At 37.0% G+C, this 19,695-nt stretch overlaps 1 protein-coding gene across 1 annotated transcript; it reads right to left on the reverse strand.

Moving 5' to 3' along the window:
• Positions 1–1,663: 1,663 nt before the first annotated feature.
• Positions 1,664–2,422, reverse strand: LOC140856268 (trimethyltridecatetraene synthase-like). Its single transcript, XM_073253387.1, is given in 3 exon segments — positions 1,664–2,090; positions 2,092–2,176; positions 2,179–2,422. Coding segments are annotated over 3 exon segments (651 nt in total). The 3' UTR covers positions 1,664–1,768.
• Positions 2,423–19,695: the final 17,273 nt, after the last annotated feature.

Consider the following 19,695-nt stretch of genomic DNA (forward strand, 5'->3'; position numbering starts at 1 on the left):
CATAGATTACTAAGCTCATGTTATGTTTTAAAAGGTATGGAAAATGCAATCCAATGGGTTGAATATCGATCATTCTTTTGCTTGAAAGATACCAACACGAGTCCCCATCCAACATGCCCCCAATGGAAGGATACAACCCGAGTCCCCATCACATCCATTTAAGGTTAAGAGCCTAATAGCTAGTTGGGCTCGAGTAGACAAAACAGGCATCCGTATTAGAGGAGAACTGGGCCAGCCGGCCCACGGCGGCACATTCTAGAAGACAACGAGACCAAACCAGGCTTGGACTGGAGAGGATCTGATCCCCCATCACAGCCATGATTTGAAAGAACCCAAGCTCTATACCGTATTGGGCCCCAAAAATCACGTCCGTCGTGCCAAGACAGCCATACTTGGGAGATAGCTCTCGAAGTCCAAGTCAACCAGTCAACCAGTCAACCGAAGAGGATCCGAATCGGACAAGGGAACTGAATTAGAGAGCTTCTGCCAATTAATGCTGTGAAGTATATTCCTTCTGCAGCACTAGTAGTATGTAATTGGAAAATAGATAATTGATTACAGCCCTCTATTTGGAGGGGTTCCAGATTCATCCCTGCGGAGATGCTTCCCCCAAGTGTTCGCCTTGGATCATTTTTTTCTAAAGAGTAGTAGATGCCTCCATCATCAGTCTTCAAAAGAACTCGAAAGCTAATCCTAACGGATATAGAAAATTTCCTCTCTCTAGTTGAATTTAGATTTCTCTCCACCATGCCACAAGTCCAGTGCGGACTATATCATAAAGCCAGTAGAGAAGATATTCATTGCAATGATGATACATGTCAAAATCTCACAACCCAATCAAAAATTGAAATCGATGGCTAATGTGGGGCATCATTCATGAAAATCGATGAAATATATGGCACTCGATGAAACGTAGGCATTCTAATTGAGTTGTGACAAATTTGATGTGATATCACCATTGCAATGAATATTTTCTCAAGCCAGTGTGAGGTTTCTAAAATGCAAATCCGTTGAACATGTAACATTCTCAAGGCTTATAAATGACTAAGAAGATCAAAAATCTAGAAAAGTTGTAAATTTGAATTCTCAATACTTGTTCGATCAAGCACTGATTGATTTCATACTCTCCTTGTTGTTAGATCTTCTTTAAATTAGTTTTAAGCCCACACATTGCACTCGGATTCTAGATCATATAATGAATTATTTTTAAAAAATATTATATATAAATAGTAAAATAATATCCATCCAAATTCTGATGTTCATTTATATTCTCAACTATATATATGAGTGGATTTTTATTGTAAGAGAATAATAGTATCAGACTTTAAGAATATCATTTAAGTCATATAAGTGGGCTTTAATAATAATATATTTTAATTTAATGTCTGAAAGATAAAAAATTATTAAGTAGGAGAGTCTAAACATGTGGCATATTGCTGGTTGATTTTGATCCAAATGGCATGTATAGGTGATAATATGTTACTTACATAGACAACCTAAATGGTTATCCATCTTCTCTCAATTTCTGCATTCTCTCTCTCTCTCTCTCATATATATATATATATATATATATAAAAAAAAAATATATATATATATATATATATATATATATTAGACAAGCTCTTTGTTCATGCAACTTAGTTTCAACATTTCACTACGAACATCGAGCGTATCCATCCTTGACGCTTCTATGACATGAACCCTCGTACGAGCAAACAGACACTCGTACTATAATTATTTAAATCCTCTTATGAAGGATATGGTCAGATCACACCACATAGAGATGTGCAGGGAGCTTTGGTTCAACGACCGCCTCGAGTGCCACCTTCCTAGGAGTTGACAGTCCATAGATCTCCTCCATGCTCAGCTCCTCCACCTTCATCCCCTCCGGCAGCTTCCATGCAAACCCATGCAGCAGGTTGGCCAGGCTCACCTGGATCACCTTGAGCCCGAGGGCGTACCCGGGGCACATCCGCCGCCCGGACCCAAACGGCAGTAGCTCGAAGTCTTGCCCCTTGATGTCGATGTTCCTTCCTATGAACCGCTCCGGGCGGAACTCATCGGGTGCGTCCCATATCGCCCGGTCCGTCGATGGTCCACATGTTAACCAGTACGCGAGTCCCGGCAGGGACGTCGAAACCGGCGATGGTGCAGTCCTCGCGTGCCAGCCGGGGGGAAGTATGGGTGCGACTGGGTGCATTCTCATGGTCTCCTTCATGATGGCCTCGATGTAGGGCAGTTCGCGCATGTCTTTCTCCTCCACCGACCTTTCTCTTCCGATCACCCGGTCTAGTTCTTCGGTGGCCTTCTCAAGGAGTTTGGGATGTTTCAAGAGCTCGGAAATAGCCCATTCTACTGTCACAGCAGAGCTTTCTGTGCCACCGGCGAGCAGGTCCTGACCAAGTGGAGAAAGAGAAACCATTAATAGACCTTCAGAGAGAATAATTTTTGATCACTCATTCTATCCTCTTCTTCCCCTCTTTGAGAGATCCAGGGCTGCTTTGGGTTGTCCCTTCAATTGTGAGGAAAAAAAGTGCAGGCCTAGTGTGGGTGCTATTGGGCTGGGCCGGGTAGGGTAATCTACCAACCAGGACCAAGACCAGATCGAAACCCATGTCCCCATCGGGAACTCATCAGTCCGATAACATTTGTCAGGAACCCGTTACCGAGTCCATTGTTGGTGATTTCAGTTCTCTTCATGCCTTTAAAGCAATTTGATAATATCATGGATTCATGATATAATCGAAAGAAATTACAAATAGAATAAAAACTTCATACGATATCTTAGATGAATTATCTTGTCAGCTTCCTAAAAATTAGTGTATTTCCTATATAATTCGTGCAATAAATTATTAGCTTGGGTAATCAAAATTAGTCGTACTTTTATTCGACACAAACCGCAGAAACCAATTATTTAATGGGTCTATTTGAGTAAATATTCTCTAGGAACAGGGCCCAACGGTCGTAGAAATTAACCCATGAGAATTTACTTATATATTTAACTGCGGATGCTACATGACTTTGAAGGCTGGATCTAATAAAACTCATCCAACAAAGAAATATCTTTTCGGAAAATGCTTTGGGCCCTCTTCAGCTCACACCAGAAATTCACTGGACCCACCAATATTGACATGGCAATTTCATAATCAACCATATCCGGTGTCTGGCAATAAGCCTCATGAGTTATACTGATTTTCTTCTAATTAATACATAGCAAAAGAATTATGTGTGCGCACAAAAATAGCTATGCTGTTCACGAAACAACTTGTCAGAATATAATACCAGAGAGTAACGAAAAAATGAAGCAAGGCAGCAAGTAAGTGCCTTGGAGGACCTTGGCTGAGTCTTTTTCTTAATTAATATAAAAAAAATTATTTATCTAAATAATCAAATTTTTAACTTATTTATCAAATTAATGCAAAACTGATAAAATACCATTTTGAATGACATTTTATCATCACCACGTCATCCCCTATTTTCCACGTAGACCATATCAAAAAAAATAATAAAAAATATCAAAAAATATGACGTTTTTAAAAACGTCATTTGAAATGGTATCATTTAAAAAAATAATAATAAAAAATATCATTTCAATTATAATTATAATTTTTATTTTTTAAAATTTAAAATTATAAATTTTATTTTGAATTAGAATTACAATTCTTATTTTTTTTTTCAATTCTATTCTTTTCCATTTTTTATTTTTTTATGGTATTTTTTATTTTTTTACAATATTTTTTTTCTTCAGATATATTTTTTAAAAAATAATTTGAAATGGAGAACGTAATTTGAAATGATATTTTTTATTTGAATTAAAGTTAAAATTCTTATTTTTTTAAATTTTAATTTATAAAATTTTTTTTTCACCTTTTTTCCTCTTTTTTGCACTTTTTTATGGCATTTATTTTTCTTTTATCAAAATTTAATTCAAATTAAAATTTTAATTTTTTTATTCAAAATTATAATTATATAATTTTTCTATTTTTTTATTTTTTCTATTTTTATGAAATTTTTAAGGCTATTTTTTATTTGTTTGGAATATTTTTTAAGTAAATTAATTTGAAATTGAGAAAGTAATTTGAAATGATATTTTTTATTTTAATTAATTTTAAAAATTTATTTTTTCTAAATTTTAAATTATAATTCTTATTTTTTTCGATTTTTTTTAAAAAATTTTTAATGATATTTTTTATTTTTTTAATTTTTCATTTTTTTGAACATTTTTTTAAATTAATTTGAAATGGGGAAAGAATTTGAAATGATGTTTTTGAATTAAATTTTAATTTTTTATTTTTAAAATTCAAATTTATAATTTTTATTTTTTTCAATTTCTTTCTCTTTTTTTCTTTTTCTATGATATTTTTAAATTTTATTAAGATTTTTGTTTAGATATTGTTTTAAAAAAATTAATTTGAAAAGAAAAAAATAATTTAAAATTATCTTTTTTATTTTAATTAAAAATTTTATTTTTATATTTTAAATTTCATTCAAAATTAAAATTTTTATTTATTTATAAATTTAAAATTATAAATTTTATTTTTTTTCATTTTTTTCTTTTTTTTTTTGAAGGAAAAAAATTAAAAAATACTATTTTGAATGGCGTTTTTAAAAACGTCATTTAAAATAGTATTTTCTATTTTTTTTTTTTGGACGACGTCTACATGAAAATTGTGGGTGACGTGGTCTTGATAAAATGCCATTCAAAATGATGTTTTATCCCTTTTGCATTAGATTCGTAAATAAGTTAGAATTTGAATTATTTAGATAAATAAATTTTTTTTATATTATTTAGGAAAAAAACTCTCAAATATATCCCGGTTCTGTTGAAATAATATCTAGTTGATATTGTTTGTCTGTTAAAATTAGATGCGGTCCCACTTAACCCAATGTTCTCTCGTTTGGAAGTTCGAAGCATTAATAATGCTACATGAATATTTTCCAAATTCTAAACAACCCAACCTGGTAAAAAACAAGCATGGGTATCTAAACTATAATATATTTTAGATGAAATGTCACGCAGGTGATGTACGATGGTCAGCAAAATCAAATGTTTGATTTAAGTGAAAACCAATAACAAGCTACTTTGACCTGTTGTTACACAATTGCTAAATTGGAGTTCCTGCTCCAAATTAGCCTGGATTCGCTTCTGCTCAGGGGGCTGGCTATTTTGACCTGTCCTTCTTAGCATGAAAGAGAATTGAAAATAGGGACGAAAAGGAAATAGGGCAAGAAGGAAAAAGGATGGAAAAATCTAATGTGATAAACTCCCTTACCCTCTATTCATCAAGGAAGAACATCCACATATGTAACCGACCATGTCCAGTAAAGCCTATCCTAATCATAAAGGAGAAAAATAACAAAACTCATAAGCCCAATAACAGCATGTTCAGGAGCATACGACACCGGAGGAAATTATTTAATTGTTATTCTCCTTTTATAGTTGAAATAGTACAGAAAATCCGGAGAACAACTGAACCATCATAATCTAGATGCACGAAAAAGAAGAGGGCAAAACTCAACAGTAACAAAAGACCTCGATTTTTTTATTTAAAAAAATTAAAAATAATAAGAATAATTAAGAATTTTTTTATTCTAATTTAAACCAATTCAACATGAGTGCCCAAAGGATCCATATGGGGAAAGGTTTGGACTCTAGGTAAAAGATTAACCATAAAAAGAATCAAATTAAAAACATCCAAAAAAGTATAAAAAGATGGAAATATTTTGTTTGGACTTTCTGATTAAGGCTCCGAAGGATTCAACATGATTGGTGAAAACTAAATATGGATTTTTTTTCCCTCCTAAAAGGATGCTTTGATTGGGAATGTAGGAAGAAACGAAAAAAAAAAAAATTAATAAAGAGAGAAAAAAAAAAGTAAGTATATCTCTTTTCTCTTGATAGAAAGTTTAAAGAAAGAAAAAAAATAATTTCTTTTTTCTTAATTGAAAGTAAAAAAGAAAAAAAAATATTATAATATTTTTTTTACTATTATACCTTTGAAAGGAATCCAACAAACTCAAAAAAGAAATCAAGAAAAGATCTTATTTTTTAACTATTTTCATCTTTGTTTTTGTTTTCGTTGATTTTTTCCATCCACGGAAGTCTCAATAAAATGAGAAACTTAGGTGGGATGCATGAAATAAGCCTTAAGATTGAAATATAATATTAATTTTATTCTTTATTATTAAAGGGATAAGATGAAAATTATAAAAGATTCACTTACTGTCAATTTCTTTCTCTCCAATTCTGCTCAATTTGGAGGAGAAAAGAATTATGGATTTGAGGAGATTTGTATTCCCTTCATTTCTCATCTTTTCTTTCCATTTCTTTGATAAAAAAACTCCTAACTAAGGAAAATAATAATTTTCTCTCTCATTCTTTCTTTTCTTTCCGATTCTTCTCTCCCAATCAGACAGAAAAGAAGTCAAAATTCTTTAATCAGATGTCGAAATAGAAAATGTAAAGCATACCACCATTTTTTTTATTGATTGCCCCAACCTTACACATAGAATAAGCACACGACCATTACGTTTCAGAGTCACTGTACCAGATAACTCATACTCACAATCCAGAGAATAGAAAAGTAGCAACTACAATAACATCAATTATCTATAGGTGAACCAGACTACACGGAAAAGGAGGCTAATCCATCGAGTCCATGACGCCCAATTTTGGCCCAATCCATGCTATCCATTTGTTTTCGAAGATAAGAAGAAACGAGCCAAGGGCGAGGGTGACAACAGTCATAAACATAGTTACCCAAAGGATCTTGCCGTTGCAGGTAGTGGTAGAATTCGAAGGTGCCACCATCAAAACTTTCATCAACATGTGTCCCAAAATAAAGGTGATGAGGTTTGTGAAGAGGTAGACCTAGAATGTTAGGTCCAGTTGGTGGTGGTGACAAAACCCTAGCATGAACCCACCAGTGCCAACGAAGAGGGCGAACTTAGCCACCAGGTTTGGCTCGAGGCCTCTAATTCTGGCTATCTGCATTTTGAGAAGGAGAAATTCTTCAAACGAGCTTGGAGCCATGGAGTTGAGACACTAAGAGAGAGCACGCTTCCAATGAGAATACGAGTTTCAGAACAAAGCTTGGAGAAGAGGATGGGATGCGTAGAGCTTGGAGAAAAGGATCTATCTGGCTAGATTTAAGCTGTACTCCACACCCACCATATCCTGTGGTGCTGCACGCATATGGTAAGGGATCTGTACGCATATATTCTGTGCCACGAAGGAAGAGCGCAAAGGATAAAAGAGAAGTCAAGAAATGTTCGTTTGAATCATTTTTTTGGTCTGTTATTGGTTGTTTTCTTGGTTTGTTATTGGTCTTTTCATGCTTTATTTATTCGTGGTTTTTTTTTTTCGGGATAGTGGGCCATGTTCCAATGGGCATTAGAACTGGTTAAGAGAGGCCCGGATAGATATAATGGACCTAATGTGGCCTTTATGCCGAGGATGGGAGGAGAAGTCTGTCTTAAGCTACCTTAGAGAAGTTTTCATGCATCACCTAAATCTATCTTTGGGCCTGATTTCTTAATATAAAATCACAAGAAAGATTTGTTCCTCAACCCATCTATGGCCCCAAATTTCTTGCTGAAAGTATCATCATCTATCAAGGGCAAGATTGTATCTTTTGTGCAAAAAAAAGATTATCCTATTTCATACAAATCAACTATTGGATCACATAATGGTTATTTTGAGATTTGTAGAGCGATGGGATGAACGAAGATTGATCATTCTTTTGTGCGAAAAATACAACACAAACCCCGCTGTCATAGCTCATGGCTCCCAAGAGTTGCTACGTCCCTTCGTAATATTGTTCTAGTACTATCATAAACCACATATCCAATCCATCCACATCGTCCCATTTGAGCTAATTGGAAAGAACAAGATAAATAAGGTCCTAGTCAAATATTATCCTTTTTTTTGTTTTTTGGTAGAAAGTCAAATATCATCCTTTGACAATCCATTTTCTCATGTAGTCTAGACAAGGACTATGATATGCCGTGTAATCACCGAAGTCAAGGGCCTTCTAGGGATGCCAATAGGTCAGATCAGATTAGATTATGGGTGACCTCGATCCGACTTGATCTGACTTTTTCATTAGATCATAATATTGGATCCAAACTCAACCTAATAGAAGATCGAATCGAGTTGAATCAAATCTATGATCAAAATTTTTGATCTATGGTTGAAACTATATTTAATTCACCCCAACCTAAAAAATTTGAGACCAGATCAGGTCCAGATTAAACATAGCTATGTGTTTTACTTATTGCATAGTCAATTATAATTAATTACATAAAATAGATAATAAATAATATTACTCTCAAAATAAATTAAAATATAAAAATAATTTTAAATCTATCTTTATATTTAAGACATTATTCATACAAATTTTAGATTACAATTTTACCCCTTAAACAGGGTCGGATCCAACAACATATTAGGTTCAAATCAGGTTAGGTCTGAATTCAATAAATTCAGATCCGATTCGAAAAATAAAATGAATCTAATTTTAGAATTTGATCCAGTCTTATGAGTCATGACCTATTTGCAACCTTAGCACCATCTGGATGGAGAGGGACTTGGTCATTGTGATGGTCCAAATTATCCTTCTTCCTCATCCAATCATCTCTTCGTATGGTCCATGGAACATGGTGGTCATCCTCTCAAGGTTTTCATTATTTGGATGTTTAGAAAGGGGAACTAGGTCACAATCAAGTAGACAACTTAGGATAGACTAATTAAGGGTTTGGTTTGTTAGGCACCTCTTCTTGAAACTACATTCATACAATATTGTTCATGCTAACCCAAGAATTGGGCTAGATGACCAAAAGTTCTCCGATCACTTTAAGTTTGCCTTGATACCAAAAAGTAGTATCCCAATTTTGGATAAGAGCCAAATATGTTAACTTTGATACCGTCTTATCTCATTTTGCGACACCAATCCTAAATGATAAATGCATATTTTTATTACCAAAAATGGCCACTGAATTGACAGAGCACAAGCCAAATCCACTTCAAGAAGTAAAATTTTTCATTCTATTAATTAGTTCCAATCTCCATCCACACGAACAAAAGAATAAATTACTGCTACAAATATAATACATGATAGATTTTTAGATACAAAAGAGGCTTAAAATAACTTTTTATTGCATTCAATATTTTATTTCCAAAGAAGTGATTGGTACGCTAATCATGAAAACTAGAAGAGAAAATGTTTTCGTGCATGATGAAGTTGCATCCATTGCTACCTCAAGATCAGCATCGCATTAATATATAGTAAAATAAGAAATGATTACTTGCATAAAAGTTGATTATAGCACTAAGTTGACTGCTGCAGCTTGGCGAAGAGAAGTTCAAATATTCTGGATAAAAGGATGATCTTCGAGCTACCTAGCACCTCTTTGAATTCAAGTAATGACTGTGGCAGAGTCACCTTCAAGATAGATCTTCTCCGTGTGAAGGTGCTGCCTAATAAAAGTGACACCTGTCAGACGGCATGAAGCTCTACATCCGGGACAGAAAGCTCAAAGAAATGGGAGCCATCAGCCATCAAAAGTCTACCATCAGGGCCGTGGATACGAAAATATATGTAGTATGCGTTAAATTTTGAAAATATGTTTTGCATAAAGATTTACTTAGATATTTATTTTTCAAAGAAAAAATTAGATTTCTTTTTTATAGGATGATATGCAATTAAGATTTTCACGGTAATTTTGTCTATAACTCTAAGCGCAAGGAGGGTGAGTTGTCTAAATAAAATTTATTGAATATTCAAAAAATATGTATGAGATTTTTTATATAAATGTATTAGGTATTCAATAAATGTGTCTTACTTATTTTGTACCTAGATTTAGGGCAAAAATCTTCCAGCAATCACTAGAAGTACATTTTTAAAGTATTAAAATTAATTTTTCTTGACATAAATAATAAAAAAAAATTATGCAGAAACCACATTCTGAATTTATAATTTTATCTTTTCATATTTATGATATTTTTGAATTTTGAAAATGAACAAGGACCCTACTTGGATTCGCTTAGAATATGTTTGGGGATAATTTTTTCCTCCAGTAATGAATTTTTGGACGAAGGTTGTAGTCTTGAGCCCTGATCCATATATGAATTTGACTCTACGCTCTGTGAGACTAAGCACTGGAACCAGTTATCCCAACCAATAGAGCGAGTAGGACGACCTAGTCCATTTGGGTAAGGATGGCCTTTGGTCTGCTCAAGTAATTTAGAGCAACCTGGTTGAGGGTGAAATTTGGGCTAATGTAAATCTTGGTCTTAAGCCACGTAGTTGGAAGAAAGATGAAAGTTTTAACCATCTCGAAATGTCAATAAAAAAGATTCTGATGCTTTTTAAAAAAAAAAAGCTTTGCAGAAGAAAAGAAATGCTAACGGCAGACGGGACAAGTAAACAAAAAAAAATTTCTGTTCTGCCAACTCAACTCCAAAGATTGGTATAATAGGAAAGGGATAGCTAGTTTGTCAACTTACATTTGCATGCATGAATTAGATTGCTAAAAAACTTTTTGGGTGCTTGCACATTGCCGAACTCAATATTTTTTAAGAAATAGTGACAATTTTTCACTGATCAAACTTTGGACTTTACATTATGCTGCAGTTATTGAATTGTGAATTAGCAATGTATGTGGTATTATATGGTTCATATAATACAAAACATATCCCCAAAACTGACAAAGAGATTTGAATATGAAAATATTAGTTCAATCATTTGTCCTATAATCGTCACTATAATTGGAAAACATTGTTTACCATGTAAATGTTGAGAATTTCAATGGAAAAGTTGGCTCTGATGAGGAAATTTATGCTATAAGAAATTTCAAAGCATAAATAGACAGATTCTCACTTTTTTTAGTGGACTGCACTTCTTCGCTGATAATAATATCCATGTACCAGAGTCCCTAGAACCATCACCCCAAGAGATATAGGCCATCCAATGAGTTTAAGTTATATCTTTCATGCAAAAGAATGATTGATCTTCTTTCGTGACCTCAATCATCTGATCACATTTTGCACATCTTTCAAAGCATAAGTACCTCTTCTATCCATCCGCATAGATTACTAAGCTCATGTTATGTTTTAAAAGGTATGAAAAATGCAATCCAATGGTTGAGGCTATGAAAGAATATCGATCATTCTTTTACTTGAAAGATACAACATGGTCCCCATCCAACATGCCCCCAGTGGAAGGATATAACCTAAGTCTCCATCACATCCATGTAGGTGGTGTTTGGTGCATTACATTAGTAATGTTGCTATGGTAATGTGATTGCAGAGGGAGTGTGATTACTTGGTAAAATTACAGAGAATTCTATATTGCAGTGTTTGGTATGTGCAGTAATGTTGTTGTAAAATTATAGAGAATTCTATATTGCAGCGTTTGATATACAATTTAGATTACATGGAATATAAGCTAATTTTTCTAAAGTACCCCCATCATTGCTTATTGATTATTGTCTATTTTTTAGAAGGACAACTTAATTTTGAGACCAACCATTTTTTGTGACATCATCTATTATATTTTCTTTTATATTTTTATCAATTGGGACTACCTATAATTTATTTTGATTTATTTTGATGGAGATATTTTGGTCCTGAAGTTATCTTATTATAAGATTGTCAGATTACATGTAATCACATAGCCACCTCTTCCTAGGCAATTAGATTACCTCTTTTTGAGATAATACTGCATTACATATAATGCAGCATTATCTGTGAAAGTAACAAAACAAACAGTATAATATGATTGATGAAAAAGAGAAGGAGATATTTATTTTTATTTTTCTTCACACTAAATCAAAAGTGTGTACAAAGACCTATAAATATAAATATGTAGACCCAAATATAGATAGGGAATAACAAGAATATGCCAAAGAATAATCAAGAATATGCTACGGAATAAATCCCTGGACCTTTAATTAGATATTTTTTTCCAATTAAGCTCAATCCTTCCAATACTCCCCCTCAAGATGAGGCGAAGATATCTCGAAGTCCCATCTTGTCAGTCAATCCAGAAAAAGACAATGAGCTAAGCCCTTTGGTTAGAATGTCTGCCACCTGATCAGAAGACCGAATATAGGTAATGCAGATCTGGCCCTGATTAATCTTTTCTTTGATAAAATGACAGTCAATCTCGATGTGTTTGGTATGATCATGTTGTATCGGATTGCTTACAATCTCAATCGCTGCTTTGTTGTCACAATATAATCGAAGAGGAAATTTGTTTAGAAGTTGTAATTCCTGAAGCAGCTTCTGAAGCCAAAGAAGTTCACATATGCCTAAAGCCATTGCTCTATATTCAGCTTCTGCTGATGATCTAGCCACCACTGACTGTTTCTTGCTTCTCCAGGTAACTAAATTACCCCCTACATATGTACAATACCCAAAAGTAGATCGCCTATCATCCAATGATCCAGCCCAATCTGCATCAGTAAATCCCTCAACCTGGAATGTGTTGTGTTGGGAGAACAACAAACCACAATCAGGACATCCTTTCAGATAGCGTAATACTCTGAAAGCTCTCTCCATGTATGATTCTCGTGGATCATGCATGTATTGACTGATGACACTGACAGCATAGGCTATGTCGGGTCTTGTATGTGAAAGATATATTAACCTTCCAACTAACCATTGGTACCTTTCTCGATCAACAGGAGTTCCACCATCTGTCACTGTTCGATGATTCTGATTTATTGGAGTAGTAGCAGGTTTACACCCCAACATCCCAGTCTCAGAAAGCAAATCTAGTACATACTTTCATTATGACAGAAAAATACCTTTGGATGATCGTCCAACTTCTATGCCCAAAAAATATCTTAGTGGACCCAGATCTTTTACCTCAAATACTTGCTTTAGTTTTTCTTTGAGTTGTTTAATCTCATGATGGTCATCTCCTGTTATTACAATATCATCAACATAAACCAAGAGTATAGTTTTCTTTCCCTTGAGATGTCTATAGAATAGAGTATCATCTGCATTATTCTGTTTATATCCCATTCCTTTTACAGTCCGACTGAATCGATCAAACCAGGTTCGAGGAGACTGTTTAAGACCATAAAGTGAGCGCTTTAGCTTACAGACTTTTCCAATTGTTGCTCTAGTCTCAAATCCTGGTGGTATCTGCATGTATACTTCCTCCTGAAGATCTCCATGAAGAAATACATTCTTCACATCTAACTGATGTAATTCCCAGCCAAAATTAGCAGCACATGATAAAGTGTTCGAACAGAGTTCATCTTGGCCACTGGAGCAAAGGTTTCATCATAGTCTACTCCATATATTTGAGTGTATCCCTTTGCTACTAGCCGAGCTTTGTATCTTTCCACCTTGCCTTCTGGAGTCTGCTTTATAGTGTACACCCATTTACACCCTACAGGATGCTTCCCAGCTGGCAGAGTGACCAGATTTCACGTCTGATTTTTGGATAAAGCAGTCATCTCTTCTAACATTGCTTCCTTCCACTTAGGTTCTGCCATAGCCTTTTGCCAGGTACTAGGAATACAGACAGAGTCTAATGCAGCTATAAAGCTTTGATAAGATGGAGACACATTCTTATATGAAACATAATTAGTGATATCATAACGGTAACAAGCAGGAGGAACAATTGAGCGAGTACCCTTCCGTTTTGCAATAGAAATATTAAGATTAGAAATGGAAGAAGTAGTAGAAATATTGTTACCATTAGGAGACTCTGGAGAAGAAGCTTCAAGCGGTGGAGATACCTGGGCAATTGGTGGTGAATGCACACTGGACTCTTCTTCTTTCTCAATACTAGGCTCCCTCTGAACATCATTCTCAATACTAGGCTCCCTCTGAACATCATTACTATGATACTCTCCCTGGGCACCAGAATTTGGTGTGTATAGAAAGTCACCCGGAAGAAGTAATTCTGGTGTCTTATTATCAGATAGACGACTTCCATAATAAACTTCAGTTTCTCGAAAAGTAACATACATAGTAACAAGCATTCGTCGCTCAGGGGGATAATAGCACTTGTATCCCTTTTGAGTAGCAGGGTAACCGACAAAGACACATTTTAATGCTCGTGGATCTAGTTTTCCTACTGAAGGTCTATGATCACGAGCAAAACAAACACATCCAAAGACCCTAGGAGTGACTACATAATCAGTAGACCCTTTCAAACATTGTATGGGGGACTTAAACCCGAGTGTTCTTAGAGGCATACGATTGATCAAGTAAGCCGCGGTCAAGACAGCCTCACCCCACAAAAATTTAGGAACTTGCATAGTAAAAAGTAAGGATCGGGCTACTTCCAATAAGTGCCGATTTTTTCTTTCGGCAACTCCATTTTGAGCAGGAGTATCAACACAAGTGGTTTGATGAAGAATTTCGTGAGTTTGAAGATACGCACGGAACTCCTGATTAATGTATTCTGTGCCATTGTCAGAATGTAGAATTTTAATTTCAACACCAAACTGAGTACCTACAAGTTTATGAAACTCTTTAAAATAGTTTAAAACTTTCATTTTTTTCTTCAATAAATAGACCCAAGTTACTCGACTAAAACAATCAATGAAGGTAACAAACCACCTATGGCCCTTGAGAGTATTGGTACTACATGGTCCCCATACATCAGAGTGAATTAAAGCAAAAGATTGAGAACTTCTAATTCCAGATATAGAAAATACTGCTCTGGTGTGTTTAGCCAATTCACAATGATCACAAACTAACAAATTTTTATTGCATTTAGTTGATAAAGATAGAAATAAGCGACTAAGAATAGAAAAAGGAATGTGACCCAGCCTACGATGATGTAAAAACATAAGTTCTGAAGTGGCACCTTCAGCAGACAATGTATACCCCGTCAAAGAAGAGCTCATACTTTTCTCATCAGTTGATAGATAATAGAGTCCATTGTGCATTCTACCACCCCCAAGTATCTTCCCCATTTTCTGCTCCTGAAATAAATAATGTGAAGGCCAAAAAGTGACAGAGCAGTTCAAATCTCTAGTAACAGAGCTAATAGAGAGTAAATTTGTAGGAAAGGATGGAACATGCAATACTGATGATAATCTTAAGTTAGGAGTACAGTCAATGGATCTTTTTCTTGAAACAGGGGTAAAAGATCCATCAGCTATTCTGACCTTGTCATGTCCTGAACATGGTGAATATGAAATAAAACTATTAGGTGCCCCTGTCATGTGACTGGATGCTCCTGAGTCTATTATCCAGGAGTTGGATTTTCCGCAAGTAAATGCATGTGATAACTTATATAAAGTACCTGAGTGTGCAAAAAGAGAGGAATCAAGATATTCATCCTGGTGGCTAGACTGTTCCAGAGTAGAAGGTGTGGTGTTAGAAGATGATTCATACTTTTCCATCATTCGTCGGAAGGTCTGATACTCCTCTGTAGATAAGCTGTGTATAGCACCCTCGGTCTCTTCAGAGAGATTGGCTTGGGCAGATCCACGAACATGATTCTGTCCTCCAGTTCTTCCACCACTACGACGACCACCACGGCCCCGACTACCACGCCCAGGCTGATTTGGGCGGCCATGGAGATCCCAGCAAAATGCCTTAGTGTGCCCAGGCTTTTTACAATGAAAACATACCTTCTCACCTACTTGCTGTGGCTGTATAGTAAAGGCTGATCTTATAGAACTATTGGAGTCAGAAGTCACTCGTCGCCGTATCTCCTCGCTTAAAACAGTAGAGAAAACTTGACCTAAACTAGATAAAATATCTCTGGCGAGGAGCTGAACTCTGACAGATTCATATTCCGGATTTAGACCATATAGAAAGTCCTGGACCCGTTCTTCTTCTAAATATTTCTGAAATCCATCAACATCGATGGAGCATTGTGGAGCAAAAGTTCTATAATGATCAGCTTCGGACCAAAGACGTTTCAACTCGGTGGCATATTCAGTGATAGATAAATCTCCCTGACGAAGCTGACGTAATTGAGAACGGATCTCAAATGCTTGAGCAGAATTCTGCTTCTGTGAGAACATTTGGGCCACTGTCTCCCAGACTTCCTGTGCAGTCTCCAGCAGTTGCACATTTCTTGCCACATTTGGTGTCATGGTATTTAGAAGAAATGCTAGAACAACAGAGTTCTCCATTCTCCATTGAGCCATATCCTGCTCATTATTAACAGGTTTCTTCTTTGTGCCAGTGAGATATCCCTCCAAACCTCGCCCTTGTACAAGTAGACGAGTGCTCCTCTCCCATTATAAATATGTCGTTGGGCCATCAAGTTTTACAGCCACTTGAAGAGCATTCAGCGATCCACTATCTCTTGACGAACCCCCTGATCGAGTGGCAACTGTAATAAGCCGATCCAGCAGACCTTCAAGATCTTGCATAGTAATTGGATTGGCCATACAAACAAAATGATAATCTCACTGACACACTATCAATGAATCACCAGACACACGAATCACCGGACACACCGTAAATACAGGCTTCTTAAGTATCTAGGCATAAAAGTTCTCCATTTTTTTTTCTTTTTCTTTTTTTTCTTTTCTTTTTTTTTTGGTAAATGAAATAAAAGAAAGGGTTAAAAAAGGAAGCTGTGGCTTTTACCGATTATGCATCCCGTGAAGCACGGGATTGCTGCCGTCGCCGACGACGCCGTCGGGGGCTGGAGGAGGAGGAAGAGAAGGAGAGGTTGGAGGTAGCAGAGGCCGCCACAACGCCGGGCATGCCAAAGCGGAGGTGGGAGACGAGGAGGAGGTTGGCCGGGAGGTGGAGGAAGGGGTTTCGGCCGGGAAGGAAGGGGGCTGCGGTGGCGATCGCTGCGGATGGACTCGGCGGATGCGGAAGCTTTGAAAGGGCTTCGGCCGGGAAGAAGGGGCTCGGATGGACTCGGCGGATGCCGGCGAAGAGGTTTCGGCCGGGAAGAAAGGGGGCTGCGGTGGTGATGGCTGCGGATGGACTCGACGGATGCGGAGGCTTTGGAGGGGCTTCGGTCGGGAAGAAGGGGCTCGACAGAGGCTCGACGGAGGCGGCCGGTGAGAAAGAGAGCTGTGATGGCTGCGTGGCGACCGGGAAGAAAGGTGACGCCGGGGTTTCGGAGGGGTTTCGGCCGGAAGGGGTTTTGCAGGCGACGCCCGAGAGAAAGATGGCAGTAGTTTGCTGTGAAGAGAAAAAAAATAATAATAATGGAAAACGAGAGTAGAGGTGGGCGGAGGGAAAAGAAGGTTTTTTTTTTTAAGAAGGGGAAGGAAGAAAGAATGGATCAGAACCCGGAAGCTCTATGAAAAAGAGAAGGAGATATTTATTTTTATTTTTTTTCACACTAAATCAAAAGTATGTACAAAGACCTATAAATACAAATATGTAGACCCAAATATAGATAGGGAATAACAAGAATATGTCAAAGAATAATCAAGAATATGCTACAGAATAAATCTCTGGACCTTTAATTAGATATTTTTTTCTAATTAAGCTTAATCTTTCTAATAATGATTATCTATTATAAAATTAAATGTAATTCTATCAAAATTGTATGCTACCAAACGTCTCCTTATGGATTAGAGCCTACTAGATAGTTGGGCAGGAGTAGACAGAACGGGGATCAGTATTAGAGGAGAACTGGGCCAGCCAGGGGCCGGCTGGCACATTTTAGAAGACAACAGGACCAATCCAGGCTTAGATCGGAGAGGATCTGATCCCCCATCACAACCATGATTTGAAAGGACCCAAGCTCTATACTGTATTGGGCCCCACAAAATCACGTCCGTCGTGCCAAGACAGCCGGAGATAGCTCTCGTAGTCCAAGTCAACCGGTCAACTGGAGAGGATCCGAATCGGATAAGGGAACTGAATTAGAGAACTTCTGCCAATTAATGCTGTGAAGTATATTCCTTCTGCAGGACTAGTAGTGTGTAACTGGACCATAGATAATTGATTACAGGCCTCCTTTATTTCGGAGAGGTTCCAAATTCAAACATGCAGAGATGCTCCCCCCAAGTGCTCGCCTTGGATCATTTTTTTCCAAAGAGTGGTAGATACCTCCATCATCACTCTTCAAAAAAACTCAAAAGCTAATCCTAATGGACATAAAAAAATTTCTCCCACTACAAGAAATTTGATTTTTTGCGATGAAATTTTAGCGACGAAATATTTTTTATCGTAAAAAAGTAGGCTTTTGCAACGAAATTTAATTTTCGTCCCCAAAAATTAGGTATTTGCGACGAAAAAAATTGCATTGCAAAAAGTTATATCTTTTTCAACGATTTTTTTTTTTTGGTTGCTAGAAGTTCATTTTTAGCGACGAAATTTTTTTTCGTTGCAAAAAATAAATTTTTTGACGACGAAATATTTTTTTTCATAGTTAAAATTTTTTTTTTTGCGACAAAAAAAAATTATCGCCAAAAAATTATATTTTTTACGACGAAATTGATTTTTCGTTGCTAAAAAAAAGACTTTTGCGACCAATTTCATTTATATTTAGCGACGAAACTATTGCGTCGCTAAATTTTATTTTATTAAAAAATTTTTGAATATTTTGCGACGAAAATTTAAATTTCGTTGCTAGAATTAATTTTTAGCGACGAAAGTTTTTTCATCGCAAAAAAATTTTTTTTTTGGCGACGGAAAAATTTTTCGTTGCTAAATTTTTTTTTGCGACGAAAATAGTTACGTCGCTAAAAATTGAATTTTTAGCGACGAAATATTTGTATCGTTGCGAGAAACTTGATTTCCCGATCATTTGCGACAAAATTAAATTTTTGTTGCCAAAAATTAATCATTTGCGACGAAAATATTTTTGTTGCAAAAAATAATTTTTTTCGCGACAGAATATTTATTTTTAGCAACGAATTTATTTCGTTGCTAAATATTTTTAAATTAAAAATAAAACCTTTGATATTCTGCCCTAATTGAAAAAACCCGCTTGATCTCCCTCCCGGCCCAATCTCCGCCGCGGTCATCCAAATCTTCTCCCTCCCCGATCTCCGGCGACAGTCGTCGTTCCTCGATCGCCGGTCGTCCTTCCCGGTAAGTCCTCTCCCTCCCCGCCACCATCCTCTCTCTCTCTCCCTCCCCACCGCCGTCGAGCCCTCCCTCCCCACCACCGTCGCCGCTCGAGCCCTCCCCCCGTCGCTGAACGAGCCCACCTCCCAGCTTGCCGGCCATCTCCCTCCCACCTCGCCACCCTCTCCTCCGCGCACCAAATCCTCCCTCTTCTCTGCCTCCTTCCCTCCGGTTCCCTCCAATCCGTCGAAACCCTAACCCTCCAATCCATAAAACGAAGGTGGCGGCCACCTCTCCTCCCTCCCTTTCCTCCTCCTTCCATACTTTCCTCCTATTCTTCCTCGCCGGCCGCCGCCGAAATGACTACCTCCTCCTCCTATTCTTCCTCGCCGGCCAAGGATAAGGCCCTCGTCGCCTCCAAATCCCTCCTCCACATCACCACCCCCGACAAGCCTGACGCCGTCCTCACCTTCCTCCGCCGCCACGCCTGCCTCTCCCCCCGCCAGCTCCACGCCTTCGTCCGCCGCCGCCACGCTGGCCTCTCCCTCCCTTTCTCAGTCTGTCTGGTTTTTTTGTTTTCGTAGGGCCGCCGCCGCGTCGCCGCCGGGCCGCCACCGCCGCGCCACCACCGGGCCGCCACCACCGGTTGCCGTGGATTGTCACCATCACTGCTCACGATTGAAGGTGAAACCAATTTTTTAATTTATATATTTTTTTAATTT

This window comes from Elaeis guineensis, chromosome 3 (assembly GCF_000442705.2).
Source record: "Elaeis guineensis isolate ETL-2024a chromosome 3, EG11, whole genome shotgun sequence".
Taxonomy (NCBI): Eukaryota; Viridiplantae; Streptophyta; class Magnoliopsida; order Arecales; family Arecaceae; genus Elaeis; species Elaeis guineensis.